Here is a 16817-nt window from a genome sequence, read left to right as displayed (position 1 = left end):
TCTTTTTTTATTGAGGACCTATAGGGGCTTATTTCTTTTGCCACATGAGATGCACTTTTCTGGTACATAATTTTGGGGCATCTATAGCTAATTGGTGAGATTTAATTAAAGCTTTGTTGGAGGAGGAAATGAAAATCGTCAATTTTTAGGAACATTTTTATGTGGTTTTTTTTTGCCCGTTTACCATACCATAAAAATAGTATATTATTTTTATTCTATGGGTCGCCACGATTACAAAAATACTTCATTTATATATATTTTTAATTTTTTTCCCATTTTTACTGAATAAAAAGTAATTTGGCAAAATTGTTGTTAATTTTAGCATCACCGTCTTTCATATGCATAACTTTTTTATTTTTCACCTCACAAATCTGTTTAAGGGCTTATTTTTTGCGAGAAGGATTGTTCTTTTTAGTGGTCTTATTTTAGATTGCGTAACTTTTTTAAATCACTTTTTAGAGCATTTTTAAAGGGCATTAATAAAAAATCATCTTTTTTTCAGAGAGTTTTTTGAGGTTGTTTTTTACGGGGTTCACTTTGCGGATCTAATAACGATTCTGTTTTATTATGCAGATTGTTACGGACGCAGGGATACCAAATATGTGGGGGTTTTGTGTATTTTATTCAATTGTACTGAATAAAAACTAATTTGGAGAAAATCTTATTCATTTTAGCATCACCATCTATTCATATGCATAACTTTTTTATTTTTTGGCTGACAAATCTGGTTAGGGGCTTATTTTTTGCGAGAACAGTTGTTCTTTTTAGTGGGCTTATTTTAGAGTGCATAAAATTTTTTAAATCACTTTTTAGAGCATTTTTTATAGGGTATTAATTAAAAATTATCTTTTTTTCGGAACGTTTTTTGCGTTTTTTTCCTCCGGCGTTTACCGTGCGGGTCCAGTAACAATTCTGTTTTATTATGCAGATTGTTACGGACGCGGCAATACCAAACATGCGGGGGTTTTTTGTGTTTTTATGTTTTTTATACTTTATTAAGTGTTTTTATGGGAAAGTGACATTTTAGGGGCTTATATTTTTATGTATTTATTTTTTATTTATTATAATGTGTAGTGTTAAGTGTTTTTGCATAATTTTACTTCTACATACTTGAACTTAAACCAGTGATACTCTGATCACTGGTTTAAGTTCAATACACTGCTCTACAATACTATTTTATTGTAGAGCAGTGTAAACTGTCTAAGCATGCTTGCGCATGCTCAGACAGTTTGCAGTCAGACCCGGAAGGGTTCTGGCTGCCATGGAAACCGGGCAGCTCCGGGGCACATGCCAGTCCTCGGAGCTGCCCAGGAGAGGATCAGATCCCCCGGTAAGCGGCACGGGGGATCCGATCCATAGGGGGAAGACCCTTACACGCCGCGGTCATGCTTGACCGCGGCGTGTAAGGGGTTAACACCCGCGATCGGAGTCGGCTCCGATCGCGGGTGTTAGCGCAGGCTGTCAGCTGTACTAGACAGCTGACAGCCGCTGCTTCTGGTACCGGCTCCGTTCGTGAGCCGGTGCCAGAAGCAGGACGTTATAGTGCGTCCTGGTGCGCTAAGTATCTAGCCACCGGGACGTACTATAACGTCCTGGTGCGCCTAGGGGTTAACATAGCGGTTGCTCAAATCTAAGTGCACTAGATACTTTGATGTGGCTGAATGACATTTGACATGTATCCTCTATACTTCTATTTCTTTACAGAACTTGGAATACTGTGAGGAGAGGTATACTCTGGATCTCTCAGCCAATGCTCTGTTTTTGAGAGGTCAGACAAACAGTATGAAATTACTGGGCTGTCAGACTATAGAAAAATTCCGTGCTCATAGTGAGAGAGAAGATGGTCTCCATGATGGTTTGTTTCTCTTTTTTTTTTTTTTTTTTTTTTATTTCAGTAAATTAGTAATTGACTTAAACACACCCAAAGAAAATTTACCATCAAAATCTATCATGAAAAACCAGGGGCACTTACTCATAGATCCGTGTAATGTGACTGTAGTAATCTTCTTATATTTGTCATCCATAGCCCCCTTCCTTCTAAAATACACTTTTCCTACCACCTCTACAACGGCACTGACAGGAGGGGTTTCAGATACGTGAAATTCTGCTCGGCAGTTATCGCTCAGCCTACCTGGTCCCGATGCTGTGATCGTGCGGCATCCGGAGGGCTGTGCTGGGAGCAAGAAGCAGGATCATCTAGGTCCTCCACCTAGCTGAAAGGCCCTCCTGGAGGGCAGACAAGGTGCCTCCTGGTCCCCTGATGGGGCTCACAGATATAGAGGATGCTGGGCAGCGTCCTCTTGGATCCACTCCTGGCCTATCACGTGACGCAATGGACCAATCGGCGTCAGAAGGGGCGGAGCTTAGCAAGGGTGGCCGCAAATTTGAAATTTAAGCAACTTCAGGCGTGCAATCTACTGTACTTATTAGATATTTGAAGACAACATTTCTCTTCGTGCTAGGAAAACATAAAAATTACCTTTACTGGAATCTGATTTTTTGTAACCTCCACACGGGCATGGAGTTTTCCCATTGGAAACTTTTTTTTTTTTTTCTTCCATTTTTTTTTTTTTTTTTTTCCTTTGTCCATTTCTTTCAAATTTATAATAAAGTCGGGTCCCCCAATATTGAAGGGTACCTGTCACCAGGGACCACATTTTCACAAAAGACAGATTGTAAAAGCCCATGACACCTGCAGTGCAAAAATGCCTCTCTGCCTTTTATAATTGTGTGTTATAACTTATCTTGCACCCTGACAGAATAATCTGTGTAGTCCCAGGGGTTGTGCTTTGGTTCGGATGCATTTAAAAAAAAAAAAAAAGTGGCTTGTTTGTGCTGCAGAGTGTTCAGCTCTCAGCCCCCACCTTTGTGCTCCTGTACAGATCCTTCAGAGGCCACAGTCTGGTGAGATTAGCATGAGTACGACATGTGCTTACCTGGCCGCTACAAAAAAAGGCAAGGCGCCAATGTTTTCTATGTAGAGGTGAGCAGCACTCATCCCTACTGCTGCCAGGTGAGCACATGTCAGTGTGAAAGGACCTTTACACTGTGCAGAGCAAGTCTCCTCTTCCCCTGCACTTCCTACTGCTGCTACTGTACACAGTCAGAGGTGAGAGTGAGCAGGGTGAGGCATGTTCTGCTCATTGTAACAGCCCTGCACCACTGAGGGGCTCTGGAAAAGCCCACCTGAGCCCCTCAGGCTCATGAGCTTAATTTTAAAAGTTTATTTTAGAAAGGAGGCCCTGGATAATAAATATAAGATTACCAGTGTCACGATGCCTGGATCTATGAGAAGATGCCCCTGGTTTATCCATGATTGATTCTGATGGTAAGTTTCCTTAATGAGAAAAATGCATAAGATGCTGGTTGTTAGTACCAAACACTCTAACATGCTTTGTCCCACAATGTTTTTTTCACAAACTTTTTTTTAATTGTTTTTTTCTTATGCTTAAAGATGTGTGGCTTTGCTGGAAAATTCATGCGTATAGATTCCCCTAAGCCAACTAATAGGTAGTGTAAAGTGATACCAAGAAGTCTAATTATGCAACACCTCACGAGCATTGCTGACAGTGTCAGACTGTGCATAGACACAAACCTACGCTCAAGGAAATGGAAATCCCAGTTGTCAGTGTGCTCATTTCTTCAGAGCTTTCTTCATTTTAATTATATATTTATGAATAACTCTTAAACTGGTAAACCAGAAAAACAAATAATTTAGTACCTTTTTATTCAGGGTTCAGTATCTGCAGTTCATGCTTGCATTTGGACATCTGCTATTAAATTCCATCGCAAAAATAATGGAGGTCTGCTGGATTTTTTAAAATGTCCATTCATGTTGGCCTTTCAAGGTTTCCTTTAGTGTCCATTTGCATCCCTTCCATTTGGCTTCTGTTATTTCGTAAAAATTGCTCTGCAGTTTCCATCCAATTTTGTCTCCAGTAACAGAAAACTAACAAAAATGATGCAAAGGAAGACAGCCAGAAGGTTATCATTTTTGTGACTGAAGTTAATAGCTGAGTCCTAATGCAGGTGTGAACTGGGCTTAACATTGTTAGATGTTTGTGTAAATATGGCAAATGACTGGCCCTATGTGATAAATACTTATTGCCACGAAGGCTGAACATGTATCTATGTTCTCTACTACATGGGATGATTTCTGCTAGATAAACTTTGGTGCTAAGCCTTCTATTTATTCACAAGTGCTAATCTTTGTATATAATTCACTTTCAGTTACTTCACCTGATACCAGTGTGTCAATTTTTAGCTGGCAAGTTAATACTTATGGACAAAATAAACCTTCTATTTACATGGGAGTGTTTGACATAAATCGTTGGTATCAAGCGCAGATGCCGGATTCTTTGAGGTACATTTTTTATTTTTTTTTGTGTGCAAGGTGAGCACAATATATTGTACACATATAATCAATATTCTCTGTTTTCTACCCCTTTTTACAGACCTGGTCAGTTTCTAAGAAACTGTTCATATTTTGCATTCTGGTCTCTTGAAGCTTTAACAAACTTGACTGAAGATATGATATTTGACATTCTTGTACATGAGCGGAGTCTAAGCAGAGGGGTTCCACCTTCGTATCCACCTCCAGAGCAGTTCTACTTTCCAAGCACCTATAATTTTGGTATTTTTCAGTTCTTGTTTTTTCTGAGTGAATGTAACATTGTTATTATAAAGCAGTACTTCAGTAACCTCTTTAGGTTTAAAAGGGTAATCGCTTATCTCATGTCGGGATATGGTCTGTACCTCTGTGCAGTTGCTCCAGCCCCACTCACTTTTTAATGGGATTAAGCTGCAATTGGGACACTTGTTGTGAAATGACCGACATGTGATTTCAAAGGAGCACTCACTAGGAAGCTGATCAATATTTAATATCCTGAATACCCCTTTAGGTTGTCTGCACACTACATGTAACAACTGCAGATTAGCTTCTGTGGGCTCCTCAGTCAATTTACAACAATTACAGAACATGGTGAATTGGCTCTATACAACTCTCATCCACTTGCTGCATTGGATTTAGAATCCACTGCATGTCATCTAGGGTTTGGTCTCTGGTCTGGGGAATGTACCTTGTCATCGTAGTGTGCCCACACAGGTTAAAGGAAACATACCACTTAGAATGGTAGGGGTAAGCTGTAAGTACCGAGCACCAGCTCAGGGTGAGCTGGTGCCGGTACTTACTTTTGTTAGTGTTATAAACCGCAGTATTGCGGTTTTAACACTTTTTATAAACTTTAGAGCAGAAGTTGTTGCGCGCACGGTCGCACGCAGCGCCAAAGCCCCTTCTGCTCTAAAGTTTAAAAAGTGTTAAAACCGCGATACCGCGGTTTATAACACTAACGAAAGTAAGTACCGGCACCAGCTCACCTTGAGCTGGTGCTCGGTACTTACAGCTTACCCCTACCATTCTAAATGGTAGGTTTCCTTTAAGGACAATGTGAAAATGACCTTGTCCTACAACTGTTGCATTGATTGGTATTTGTGACATAACACTATTTCTGGATATTAGTTAAATTTTTTTTTTAGATTTTCTTTCTGTACAGCCAATTGTATTTATAGTTCTATCTGAGATGTTGTGACATGGTTCCAAATCACTGCAGATAAGCTCAGAATTTTTTTTTTTTTTTTGCGGCTATGCTGCAACTATTTTGAACAGCTGACAGCTTATACTCCCACTAGCATATCTCAAACATGTGTATGTAAATGTTGGGGTGCCAAGCTATAGTTCAAGTGCTTGTTGACGCAAAGGTATTGTGTTTACTTAGGTCTTGTTGCAATATAGGGCCTTAACATTTCTATGTTAGCAGCAGGAAGGTGAAAAAATGCATTTATATTTCATTATTGTTGCTGGACCTTGTGCACTCCTGTGTGAGATCTCACAGCTCTACATCTCATATCTCTTCTCTGAGTAAGAGCAGTAAAGGGTTTTAGTTAGATGTGAAAGCACAGCTTCAATGTAGAGAGAAAAAAAACAAAGCAATTTTATTAGACTCTCCCAGTGAATCAGATTCGGCTACAATCCTAGAATCTTAAAGTTCAACTATAAAATATAAAAACTTTTTTGCCTAGCTCTGCAGCTTGCAAAGGTGTTACCTTGTCCCTCTGGTTTACACAATTAAAGATCATTTTAACCCTTTACTTTACAAATTTACTCGGGAGCTAAAACTGCAGTAACACCATTACTCCTTGGGGTGCTCAGTGTAAAATCCCAGGATGTGGGTGGGGTCTTTTAGCAGACACATTATGCCCCATCTAGTTCTGTGAGCTGACACTCTGGGTACAGGTGTGTATATACACTTTCATCTGGCCTCTGACATTATAGTAACACACTGACCCATAGAAAGAGCAATAAGACAGATCATGAGATCCATTAGATGCCTATTACACAGTGAGCCCTGCTACATCTGTTATCAGTCTCAGACATGTGCCTGTCTCCCCCTTCCCCCGGATCACTTATCTCTTTGTAGTTTGCGGTTTGCAGCTGGTCTCCCCTCATGATGTGCTGCCAGGAAGTGATCAGTGTGAGCTACGTGCAGGGGGCGGGGCTACAGTACACACAGCAGAGACAGAAATCTCAGCTCCAAGCTGTCACACACAAATCCAAGATGGCAGCCACCCGTGTCTAGGGGCAACTAAAACTGTGTACACCGGGACTGCTAGTCAGGATGGACTTATATCTGTGAAATGCTGTATTTTCAGTGAATTGGACAAAGTGTTATTTTGTTATCCTGAGTACATATAAGAAGTCTGTTTTTTTTTTTTTTTTTTTTTTCTCTCTCTCTCTCTTGCTCCCCCTATTTTATATGGCTCATTGAAGATGCAACCTGTTTGTTGAATTCTGGTATTATTCACATCACATGCACTGGCTTTCAGAAAGAGGTAAGATAAATGGTTGACCAAATCTTTGTAGCGACAACTGAGCAACAATAAGTGGAGTGACTTCTTTTAATCATCCCCCCCCCCCCTTCTGATTTTGGAGGGTCCCGCTTCTCACCTAGGGGATAAATGTCTGATTGCAGGCTATCTTATGGATATCCCCTGCAATATTTCTTTTTGCTCTGAATCTGACTTTTGTTGGCCAACTGTACTAATATGGGATGCTGAGGTCCACCCCACCATGCATCTCCTGTACTTGTTCTCGTCTGTGATCAGTGCATTAGACCAGTGGTGGTAATAAACTTGACACAGCTACTCCATAGTCATCACACTTGTCCTGTGTGTCCTTAAAATTGCTGTTAGCAAATTCTATTTTATGATTGCATGTGTACAGCGGTACCACTAGTGCTATACACTGATCAGAGCCTTTTTCTTCCAGACCTACCCACTGTATAGGTCCAGTGCCTAAAGAGCGCTGAATTTGCTGGTATTGTGACAACCAATGATCTTACTTGTGCTGAAGGGAGCTGACCAACAACCCCTTTTAATATAAATAAAGTCATGCATAGTTACCAAGTTGTTTTTTTTATAGATTTCAAACTCCACTTTTTATTTTTAAGACTCTGTACTACTTAAGGAATTCTGGATCTTCTTTGAATGAGGAAATTCCTGATGGTTACAATAGATGCTTAGTAGCTGGCTTGCTCTCTCCAAGACTTGCTGACATTCAACCTACTAGCTTGACTCAGGTAGGTAACTGATTTTAGGCTTGCTGGGTCAGTTTCACACAAGCGAGGTAAATACGTATAGTATGCTGTTTGTCTTTCGGCCAGTTCACACCTGTTAGGTCGTAGGTCTGCAGTTATATGTATCAATTAGGGCTCATGCACACAAATGTTTGCAACATAGGGAAACTGGCCTTATGTTGGCCTGATGCCATGGGCACCACAACACATTATGTAATTTAAAATTATGCAGGATGTCCCTTTTGCTGCTGAACAGCCGAAGCAAGACAGAATACCTTTAATATAAGCCAGAACCAGATGAGGTAAGGTATAATATAGGTGAGGTATAAGAGTTAACATGCATATGTTCTGTTTTCATTGTTTCCTGGGTTAGGTTCACAATAACTGATGCAAATAAGTGAAGCCCTAACAGATGTGAACTGGTATTAACCTGCCTGTAGACTAAACAACTGAACTGACCTTGCAGGTCAGTTTAATCTGCTCAATGCTCAGACCAGTAAATCCAGCAGCTAATTTGACAGCTAACTCATTCATGTGAATTCGGTCTAGTCAACGGTCTATAAAATATGACTTTAATATGCTTTATCTTCCATTTAGGAAGAACAGTTGCAAGCTGTTCTATCAGCTGCTGTTGAAACTAGCTCAATCAGCCTTTTAACCCGTTGTATCAAGCAGTGGATTGCAGAAGGTCAGTGATAAATTTTAAAAAAATGTTACAAGAGAAATATTGCCATCTTCAGTTGAGTTCTGACCTTTATTTTATTTTTCAGAACAACCAAGATCTGCTCCAAACCTCCGGTTTGTACTTGAATGGACATGGGATAAAGTGGTCCTTACAAAAAAAGATTTTGATAGACTTTGTAAGTTTGTTTTATTTCGTGCAACATTTATTTGTCTAAAAGAGTTTTCGACATAGGAGTTTAAGAGGATCTGACTGCTTTACTATAACGTCTTATAATATATACTTTGCCACTGGTACGTTTTAAACCCTACATCATCTTTTAAGGAACTGAAAAAAATAATTTTGTGATCATGTGTCACTTTCTGGTTGGCTTGCGTTTAGAAATGCAAGTCAACCAGAATGAGGAGGGGCTGAGCTTGATCGCATATGCATTTCATCTGATCGTGTGATGTTAACACAGGTAAAGGGTTATTGCTAGGTCAGTCTGTGTGTGTGTGTGGTCATACACGCAGCACTTACATTGCATTTCTAATGCATGCACAAGGGGGCAGACCTCGGCCCGTGCGCATATACGTTTCATGTTTTCTTCTAACTTGTTCTCTTTTCTGCAGGTTCACCACTATTTGATGGCTCATGTAATTTTATCGATTCTCAAACTCTGCAGTCTCTACAGCACTGTCAGCTGCGCCTCAGTAACCTCACCACTGTTTTGAACTGCTTTAGAAAAGAGGCCAAAGAGCTCACAAAACAAGGTACACAAAGTACTACTAGCATCGCTTCAGTATGTTTTTGTTTTTTTATACAAAGATTCTCATTTTGCAACTTGAATTACAAAATTTAAGGAATACCTTCCTTTAGAATTGCTCCAACATGTCAGATATTGACCAGCTAGGGAAGCTTCCACCGGTCACTGAAATGAAAAAGGCTGCGTTCACTCACAGCATTTAAATTGCATTTCGAAACACAATTCATGGACTGCTGCATGGGGCCTGTCCAATTTGCAGATGTATTTCCACTAAAACCCCTACAATTGGGAATAAGCACCACATGTTTTCAAAAACCAATTCAAACGTACTGTTTGAACTTGGCCAAAGACAGCTGAAGCTGCTTTCCAAATGCAATACCTTTCAACCTGAATCAGCATTTATAATCTGAGCCATTCACTGGCATAAACCTTTGAGAGGATAGGAGTTTTATGGCCCAAAACTAACATATTTCTCTTCTCTTCATTAGGATTGGTTGATTTATCCAACAAACTTTCTGTGACCAAGCTATTAAGTCAGTATGCCTCTGTAGTGCTTTGGTTTTGTCGTTGCGGTCTGCTACCAGATAACCCAGGTTAGTCGTGATGATGGTTTTGCATCTCTGGATGCAGATGTTAAGACTCGCACATCCCATTTTTATTGTGTTATGGTACACAACGCAAGTCAATGTTGGCAGAGGTTAGTCCATTCACACATGTTTTCCAAACGAAACGTTTATGTGAATGGCCTGAGCCCTGCACACTTACATTTTCATTGCGTTACTAACCCCTATGTGAATGTATTGTGTGAACGTAACTTAAATGTTTAACAAGGGTTTCTAGCATCCTGACCATATTTTGCTTTACACTTTTATTACTTTATTGTATTCATTTTTCTTTCTTCCCCTCTGTCCTGTCAGATGAAGCCATGCAGTTGACTAGGCCATACTACAATTACCAACTAATGCAACACTACTATGCAGAGCGTCGGAAAAAGTTGGAGCATTTGTCTAGGTAGAGAAAATATTGCTCTGTTTTATCATGCTGACTTCTAACCGAATTTGAAATAAAATGCTTTTTAAAAAAAAAAAAAAAATTGCTCTCAATGTTGTGTGATGCCAATATAAAACAATGTAATTCAAGTTATATATGCAGGCTTCAGTTACTATACCTGACTGGCCACAAGCTATCAGAAACTAGGTCTGTGGGCCGCCACTAGCCTGTCATTCAGAACACTAAGTTTCCCAGTGAAGTCCTCAGCGTCTAGTTGAAGGTTGTATTTCTCCACTTGTATGAGATGCAGAAGTAACACTGGCCAATACAGAACACACAATCCTGATCCTGTCTGGCATGACCTCTATTGAAAAGGGCTTCCACCGCCTGTGACGCTTCCTACTGCACTTGTTAGCTGTGAGGAAACGCATGCAACAAAGCCTCTTTAGTTTTAGAAAATGAGTTGACCTATTTGAGTCATGAAGTGTACAGTATTGATTTATAGAACCTTCACTCTAATGCTGTAGTTTAATAAAGGTCATAGAAAAAAAACCAGGGAAAATTATTTTTACATTAATACGCAATGCTCGTTGTCATTAAAACCCCTTTAAGTGGCTTTTTCTGTTTAAAGTATGTGACTGTCAAGTAACCCTTTTTACTTTCCTATAGAGGTAAATGGAATACTTGTTCCCTGATGATTGATAACATGATTTGTCAGCTTGGAGACAGAGTTGAACATCTGTGGAAGAGAGATGAGGGTGGCACAGGCAAATATCCACCTGCTACGTTACATGTAAGACATTTCTTAGTATTCCATTTATCTAGATACATTTTCCATGTACTGGTATATATTGAGGGAAGGTCCTATATATAGAACTACAGTCTCACATTGGCCAATACATTTAATAGACAGATATTTGCTGTTAGAATTTTCTCAGAAGAAGTAATTTCACTTGATGATGAGACAGGCTGCATGCACGTGTGTGTGCTCTTACTGGGCCTTAAAAAGGAAATGTGCTGGGTGTGGAATCTGTTTCCACAACCATTACAGCCCAAGTTGAAAACACATGAGTAAGGCCTGATAAGTTTTGTGGCATGGATGGACATTTTGCACAAAGGTTACCTGGCAACCTTTGCTTATTAATCTACAAGCTCATGGTAAAGCAAACTGGCCAAAAACACATGCGTGCATGGAGTCTTGGAATAGAAGCTAACACTTGCATCAACTACTTGATTATAGATGTCCTATCATCTGCTCAACCTGCTAGTCCTGACACTTACTTCCTATGTATTTAGGCTCTTGTAAAGTATGTTACTGTTTACACATCGGAAAACGACAATCTGAAAAAATAGAAACAAATGAGAAAAAATGTGATGCCATCCAATCATCTTGTTGAAATATAAAAAAAATGGCGCTGTCTACCCTTTAACTGTCTTAGTTAAACCTGGTCTCCACCAACCTTCCATTATAATGGTTTCCATATTATAAGCTTTCTTTCATTTTTTTTTTTTTGTAGGCACTTTTAGACTTGTACCTTCTAGAAGATGCAGATGAAACGAATAAACATGCTATTGTATCCTTTTTGATCTCTAAACTGGCATGAAACAATGAACGTACTTCATCCTTAAGGTTTTTCAGTATTCATGTAATGGTTGAAGAGCAGTATTGAAGTAATCAAGTGTGCAATGGGCTAAATAAGCTTCATATCTTTTATTAAAACTATTCATTATCAGAAATTAACTTTTTGGGGGTTGACATTTTTGAAAGTGGGATTAGGGTGATGGCACATGTGGCGTTTTGAACGCGTTTTTGGTCCGTTTTTAAGCAGTCCATCAAACGCATGTGTTAAATGCATGCATTTTTGAAAACCACATGTGTTTTTGTAAACGCATCCGTTTTTGACAGGTTTGACCAGTTACCTTAATTGAAGCTGGTAAAAAAACGCATTCGGTTTTTGACGGACTGATTAAAAATGGGCCAAAAAACGTGTTTAAAACGCCACGTGTGCCATCACCCTTATCTGTTTCCTTGACCAATTTTTATTAAAAAATAACACTTGTTGAACTTGAAGTGAAAACAACATGTATTTAGTTTACAAGTCTGCTTAGACTGTCTCAGCATCATGTGACAGATATTCTATAAAGGGGTATTCTGAGAATATGACAGTCTGCTGCAAAAACCCATAATGCTATAAATAAATGAATACAACAAAACTTAATGGAATTAATCACAAAACCGAGCTGAAAATGGTTTCCGTTTATGATTTACAAAATGTTATGGGATTTCTAAAGTAGGAGGTATCTCCAAAATGGCTGCAACATGATACCTCTCCTATGATCCGGCAGTTCTCAGTAACTGCTCCTCCCTCTTATGCTGTTAGACAAGACTACGAGCGGACTGTCCTGCTCTGTTGCCATAGTAATGATGTGTAACTACCATTATACCCATTGGTCACTTAAAATTTTACTTTTAATTATTCAGGACTAAAAAGGATAGAAAGGATATACTTCATCCATAGACGTGAAATTAAAACTATCAGCAGTAATAAGCTGTAGCCATAACATGTGGATAGGGATGAGTCAAAGCCACTAGTCCAGGGAAGCGGTCCTTATTGCTTTATGCTATATAGGTAGGTGCTGCATTCCCTTCACATATCGTGCTTCATGCCCCTAGTGTCTGTAAGGGAGACGAGATTTGTCTATTTCCCTGAACGCTGGTTTAGCGTGCTAAGGGGAGGAGGGGGAAGATTCCTATAGATCTACCTCAAACGCTATCCCTCATAAAGTCTTTACATTGTATCTTGGCATTCTAGACCCTATATTAATTCCCTGTTTGAGCGGCTGCTAGATTCTGCTGAGCTAAAATCAACACCGTTAGCCCCCCCCCACCGGCATGTTTCGCCACTCAAGGTGGCGTCCTCAGGGGTATCGGGGCTATTATGTCCTGATTGGACAATCTTTCTCTGTGCAAACAATTGTGTATCTATACCCAGTCACATATCGGTCGTAATACATAAACTTCATTATTTTGAGAGTTAACTACCATTATCACACTGAGATGACGTCTCACCACAACACTGGACATACTGGATGTACTGCAACCAACCAACTAACTACAGCCAAACTTGGTGGTGATCACATGACTGGTGCAGGACATGTGATATAGACATGTGTCCAGCAGCCATTTTCTGCCCTGTGTCTCCTCTACAGGGACAAAGTCAATGGACTGATTTAAGTGCCAGTAGCACTTTTATTCTTCATTGTAGTGTGTGTCCAAACATTTTTCTGCTTAGGGGGGTGACATTTTAAATAACTAATTAAATATAAGCTTATATTTCCATTTAAATATGAATTATGCTCATTCCTGGAATGCTTGATATTGATGGTAGGTTTCCTTTAACAGGGACAAATACACCAAAAATGTGTGGCCATCTGACACACTAAGGTTGAAGGAGTTTTCCCAAAACAAGCTGTATTAATAGCAATTGGTCCGATTGTTGGCTACCCATATTTCAACCACTACTGATAAGCTGTTTGAGGCCAGTATCTTTCTGTATGCATGCTGATATTGTGCTGCACCACAGCTTGATGAATAGTTTGTTGTGAACTTGGAAAATAATAATAATAGAAAAAATGTTCCCAATCCTCTTATAGACTGAGGAACAGGAGGACCAAAAAGGCAAATAACAAATAATGGTGTAGTATATACAGTTAAAACTTAACGTTTACTAGATGTGGTACAAAAAAAGTGAACAATCATTAAGATCAAAAAGGTCTATGTCGGGCATGAGCGAGAAGCATGTACAATAATGGTTGGATCTTACCTGTGGAAGCAGGGATGCAAGATTGGAATGAAAATAGGAGCTTCAATGGGGAGGGGTTCAGGGAGTTGGTTTAAACCGGGACAATGTCCCTTATGCACCCCATATACTGCATCTAAAATATACAATGGACTATAATAATAATACCGTATAAGCTGAGTTTTTTAGCACAACTTTTGTGCAAAAAATTCAACACTTCTGCTTATACTCGGGTATACAAAATAATAAACTTAATACTCACCATTCCGACGGCCCGGACAGCTCCTCTTCACCTTCATGCCGCAGGTCTGCGGCAGCTCTGTGGACGCGCCTCTGTCTTCATGCCGGCGCGGGGCCGCGACAGCTCCGTGCGCACACTGTTGACGGCACAGAGTGCGCCGGGCGGGCCGTCCGCATGGAGCTGCCGCGGCCCCGTATCGGCATGAAGACAGAAGAGGTGCGCTGTCGCGCACCTGCGGCATGAAGATGAAGAGGAGCTGTCCGGGCGTCGGAATGGTGAGTAGTACGTTTTTTTTTTTTTTGGCGGCTGGCAGGCATTATGGATAAAGGGGCTGGCAGGCATTATGGATAAAGGGGCTGGCAGGCTATATACTGGGAGGCTGTGACCAGTGCATTTCCCACCCTCGGCTTATACTCCAGTCAATAGGTTTTCCCTGTTTTTGGTGGTAAAACTAGGTGCCTCGGCTTATACTCGAGTATATACGGTAATAATTATTTATATAGCGCACACAGAATACGCAGCACTGCACAAAGCATTTCAAATTGGTCCCTGTCCCCATGGGGCTCACAATCTAAACAACCTAACAGTATGTTTTGGAGTGAGGGAGGTAACCGGAGTACCCGGAGGAAACCCACGCAAACACAGAGAGAACATACAAACTCTTTGCACATGTTGACCTGGGTGGGATTCGAACCCAGGACTCCAGTGCTGCAAGGCAGAAGTGCTACTCGCTTAGACACCGTGCTGCCCTACCTCCCTGACAAGGGCAGTACCAATACCTCTCCCTATGCTGTGGAGTAAGATTGCCCTTTTAATTCCCTGGCGAGTAATCATTTCCTGATCAGCTACATCTTTCATCAGGGGTAATGCCTGCAAGTTGACTGCCATTAAGGACAGTGACTGTGGTCCCTATTCCTAGGGGTCAACTGCACAGAGTTATAGGACTCAAAGTATCAATGGCAGAACTTGGAAACCCCTTTAGGTAAGTTTTGTATAGTTGGAGCATGTCTTTTCAACTTTTGTACCAAGTAAATCCTATTCATACAAACCACCTTAACGACTTGTATAACAGACTGTTTATTTTTTGCTGGATGTGATGTACTCATTACCAGATAAACCAGATTCATCAATAGAGTCGTTTCCTACAGCTTTTTCGGTTCCCTGTGGTCTTATAAAGCTTATTCAAGGCTTTTGGCTTCTGGATCACAATGATTATCAGGTACTTTTTATTATTATTTATATAACGGGTTTTTTTCTTTTTTGTAATAAGAAAAATGGCTATAAGCTTCACAATCTTGATTTTTATATATTTTTCATAATGCAGACAACCGTATGCATATTAAATAATCTGCCAATCTTGGTGTTATGAGGCAAATGCCAATTTCCTTGCACAGTATTGGGCTGGAGGTCATTATGCAGGGCCTGGCAGGTTGTCTTGCTAATTTCAATTTCTAGTGGCAGATTCACATTGGCATGCGTTGCGTGTCCTTTGTGTTTTCTTTAGTTTGCTTACATTTTGTCTTGGTCTGTAAAAATAAATGAAGGTTATTGGTAAGCAAACAGAACAACTGGTTTCCCACTTTCGTGAAGAAAACGGGCCTTGTATTGAAAATGCCCATAAAACAAAATGGATCAGTGAAGCATACATGAAAATCACTGAACCATGGATGTGAAAATCAATGTGAAAAAGCCTGACCTATTGTCTGTTTTATTTACTCAACAGCCGAAGAAATTGATTCACAATCACTGTTGATTCTTGATTCGACAGGTTAATTTCACAAAAATGGAAACTCTGCGCTCAGGCACTCGCTGTGTGAATCTGCCCTAAGAATTCTATTTGGTTGACTTGATGCATCTGTGGGATTTTTTTCATCTTGCACATTTTACTATGTGAACACAGGATTCTATGTTTCCATGTGTCACAGGGACATCATAACTGTTGTGTTGCAAAACTAAAAATATAAATCTGTTTTTCTTTATATTTCATAGAAAATAAACACCGCTTTCATTCTACTTTTAGAATTCAGTGGATTGTATTCTCCATCCAGCTGCTAGTAGAGTAATGACATGGCAGCACAATCTGATTATAGAGACCTTAATGTGCCAAGGAGAGTACCGTCAGGCCCTGCGATACATCCAAGTTATGAAGCCTCCAATATCCAACAGCACAGAAGTCAAACTACATATGACTGTTTTTTTGGCAAACAGGTAAGGTTTATTGCCCTTGTCACACAAGGAATTGACAAACCATGGTGTTTTAAACCATACTTTCCATGGTATCATAGTGACCTATGGTACCAAACTCTGCATCATAACGCTCCATGATGCACTGAGTTGAGTTCACATGCCCATGGTCGGTCCAGGAAAATCAGCAGAGAATATGACTATTTAAAGCAGAATTTCTACACAGATCAAAAGTCTTGTATTTCACAGAGCTAAGCCTCCCTTCCACTTCTATCGCAATCTTGCAGCCCTATACTTTAACCCCTTAACCCCTTCCCGACATTTGACGTACTATTACTGCATGGCGGGAGGTGCGTTCCCGCAAAATGCGGTAATAGTACGTCATGCTTCTGGCGCCGGCTCCAGAACGGAGCCCGCGCCAGAAGCTGCGGGTGTCGGCTATATATTAGCCGACCGCGGCGTGCTAGGGGCATTTGAGAAGAATCGGACACAAATGAGATTTCCTCTATATTAGTTTTTATCCAGTAAAATTGTAAAAATAAAT

The 16817-nt window shown here is 40.2% G+C and overlaps 1 protein-coding gene across 2 annotated transcripts in view; it reads left to right on the top strand.

Annotated features, from left to right (window-relative positions):
• AHCTF1 (AT-hook containing transcription factor 1) overlaps window positions 1-16817 on the top strand; it is a 46907-nt gene that overhangs the window by 10286 nt on the left and 19804 nt on the right. For both annotated transcript variants that reach the window (XM_072141183.1, XM_072141184.1), the window contains exons 8-21: window positions 1705-1855; window positions 4231-4363; window positions 4455-4633; window positions 6827-6888; window positions 7506-7634; window positions 8229-8319; window positions 8402-8491; window positions 8925-9065; window positions 9547-9651; window positions 9976-10069; window positions 10718-10841; window positions 11566-11622; window positions 15162-15308; window positions 16110-16297. In XM_072141183.1, the coding sequence (XP_071997284.1) occupies window positions 1705-1855; window positions 4231-4363; window positions 4455-4633; window positions 6827-6888; window positions 7506-7634; window positions 8229-8319; window positions 8402-8491; window positions 8925-9065; window positions 9547-9651; window positions 9976-10069; window positions 10718-10841; window positions 11566-11622; window positions 15162-15308; window positions 16110-16297 (1691 nt within the window). The remainder of the gene's footprint in view (window positions 1-1704; window positions 1856-4230; window positions 4364-4454; window positions 4634-6826; window positions 6889-7505; window positions 7635-8228; window positions 8320-8401; window positions 8492-8924; window positions 9066-9546; window positions 9652-9975; window positions 10070-10717; window positions 10842-11565; window positions 11623-15161; window positions 15309-16109; window positions 16298-16817) is intronic.

This window comes from Engystomops pustulosus, chromosome 3 (assembly GCF_040894005.1).
Source record: "Engystomops pustulosus chromosome 3, aEngPut4.maternal, whole genome shotgun sequence".
NCBI lineage: Eukaryota > Metazoa > Chordata > Amphibia > Anura > Leptodactylidae > Engystomops > Engystomops pustulosus.
Note: the sequence above shows the minus strand (reverse complement) of the source record. Positions and strands in the feature narration are given on the sequence as shown.